The 2,352-nt window shown below is 40.5% G+C and overlaps 1 protein-coding gene across 1 annotated transcript; it reads left to right on the top strand.

The window, feature by feature from the left end:
- Window positions 1-275: 275 nt before the first annotated feature.
- LOC107465041 (uncharacterized) lies at window positions 276-1,682 on the top strand. The gene has a single exon (XM_016084010.1). The coding sequence runs from the start codon at window positions 276-278 to the stop codon at window positions 1,680-1,682; it is 1,407 nt and encodes a 468-aa protein (XP_015939496.1).
- The last annotated feature ends 670 nt before the right edge of the window (window positions 1,683-2,352 follow it).

The following is a 2,352-nucleotide window of genomic DNA, read 5'->3' as shown; positions in this document are numbered from 1 at the left end:
AACTGTTTTCATCATTTGTTTTTGATTAAACCAGTTCGAAAAAAAATTAACACAGAATCTCGTGTTTGTTTATACGTATTATGCGATAATTTGAAAACAAATTTATTTGTAGAAAATATATCTATCTAGTATGATGTGTAAATTTTAGAATAAAATTCAAACCTATGAAAGGAGGCTCTGCTAGGGTTTTCTCCCAGAAAGAAGATATGAAAGAGAGAAGCACTAAAAAAGTCAAAACGCGTGAAGAAGTTGACTTGAATCAATCCAGTGACTGCATGGATATCGTTGTGCAAGATCAAGCCGATATCGAGAATAAACCAAAAGCCACTTATAAGGATTCTCTTCTTAAATCGCCAGGCATGGTTCCTGAAGATGAAAGCATGAATATGGATGACATTGATGAAGAGTCTCCAGATCCGGAAGATCGTTGGTATAAGGATACCGATAAGGACGATCTGGAAGACAGGCCTTTTGATCCGTGCCGCACCATTCTGGTATCGAAGGAAGAGTTCGAGGACTGGTGTAAACCGTGGCGGAATGCTCTTATCATAAAAGTCTTAGGCAAGCGTGTGGGATTGGCATTCCTAGAGCAACGTCTCAAAAGAGATTGGGTAAAGAAAGGTACGATACATGTTATCGATATGGATCGTGACTATTTTCTTGTTCATTTTTCAGATGAGGAAGACTACTCACACGCGCTTTTGGAGGGACCTTGGATGATTGCCGGACACTATCTCATTGTGCAACGCTGGAGACCTTTCTTCCTGAAGTCAGAGCACCATGTTAGAAAGATTGCGGTTTGGGTTCGTATTCCAAATCTGCCAATTGAACTCTACAATCACCGTTTTTTATGGCGAGTAGGATTGGGTATTGGCCATATGCTTAAAATTGATCGTAATACTTCCATCCACTCAAGAGGAAGATTTGCGCGGATATGTGTGGAAATCAATCTTGCTAAGAAACTTGTTCCACGTATCTCGGTGCTTGGTAGTGAATTGAATATTGAATACGAAGGACTTTACCAAATTTGCTTTTCGTGCGGTCGATATGGGCATAGAATGGACCAGTGTAATGAAACAGTGGTGGAGTCCGCTGAGCACCGGGGATCGGAGTGCACCGGGGATCAACAGGGAACTAATAAGGAAAGTGGAGATACTAGTGGCCAAATAGGCAAGTCCGTGGAATCCAGAAGGCAACATGAAGCTTGGGCAAATCAAAGCTCACCAGTTTTTGGCCCTTGGATGTTGGTGCGGCGGCAAATCAGGAAGAAAAAAACACCAATCACGTACAGAAAAGGAGGAACGGTCCATTCAAATGTTAAAGGTGGAATATCTGGCGGTGATGATATTGGTGTGGATCATGTTAATCATGAGGAGGGGAGTGGCTCTCGCTATAATATCCTCTATGAAGAGGAACCTGGTGGCACAAACATGCATGAAATTCAAGAAACTATGGATAGGCAAACTCCTTTATCACAAGATGGGCTCTATGTAGCTAAGGCCCAAAATTCTTTTGAAAAATCCCAACCCATATATAAGAAAGTTCTTAAACAGGGAGCTAGCAAAAATCCACAAGGAATTAGAAAACAAAATCATGTGGCAACTGGGCCTAGGCCCACTGAGAAAGGAAACAAACTGAAGTCCAAATCCATGGATCAAGACCCACCTAAATCAAAAGTGTAACACCCTACCATACAGAGTCTTATGCTTAAGTCATAATTCAGAGATGGCAAGGTATTACGACCTCTAAAATAAAAATTTAATACATATAGTAGTAGGAATGATTGATTATAACTAGGAGCCTTTGTAGAAAAAAGGGGTAAACAAAAACCATCGCAACTCTAAAGCGCAACACTCCGATCGACAACGTAACGAACAAAGATAACCAACACGAGATTATATATATACAAAGGAGTGTCAAAAACAGGAATATCAAGACTCAAGATCCGGCTGCGAAGATAACCGATCCGAGCATAACAATATATACATATGATATAATAAGGAAAACCCCAAAGGAAACCCAAAGGGACACAAATACATAAAACCTATTCTCCAAAATCTCCCATAAGAGGAGTCATCACAGTTTGTATTATTTAATGGAGATAAAAGTATCTAAGCAAAACATATAAACCAAAACATAGCCCCGAGAACAAGGATCTTCGCAAGTATGGAAATCTCCAGCATGCCTCAGCGGGAAACCTCACGTCCTGCATCTGAAAACCACAAAATCCGCATGGGTGAGAACCAGAGGTCCCCAGCATGGTAACAGCTTCCACATATATAATACATAATAATGGAGGAAAGCCGAAGGCAATCCTAGAACTCCCTCCAAATAATATCAAAGCTTATAAAC

The sequence above is a fragment of the Arachis duranensis genome, chromosome 9 (genome assembly GCF_000817695.3).
Source record: "Arachis duranensis cultivar V14167 chromosome 9, aradu.V14167.gnm2.J7QH, whole genome shotgun sequence".
NCBI classification, from domain to species: domain Eukaryota; kingdom Viridiplantae; phylum Streptophyta; class Magnoliopsida; order Fabales; family Fabaceae; genus Arachis; species Arachis duranensis.
This window is presented reverse-complemented; position numbering and strand designations above follow the sequence as displayed.

Excerpts from the sequence above, each read along its gene's own strand:
- LOC107465041 (XM_016084010.1), top strand. The coding sequence starts at position 276 with ATGGATATCGTTGTGCAAGATCAAGCCGATATCGAGAATAAACCAAAA.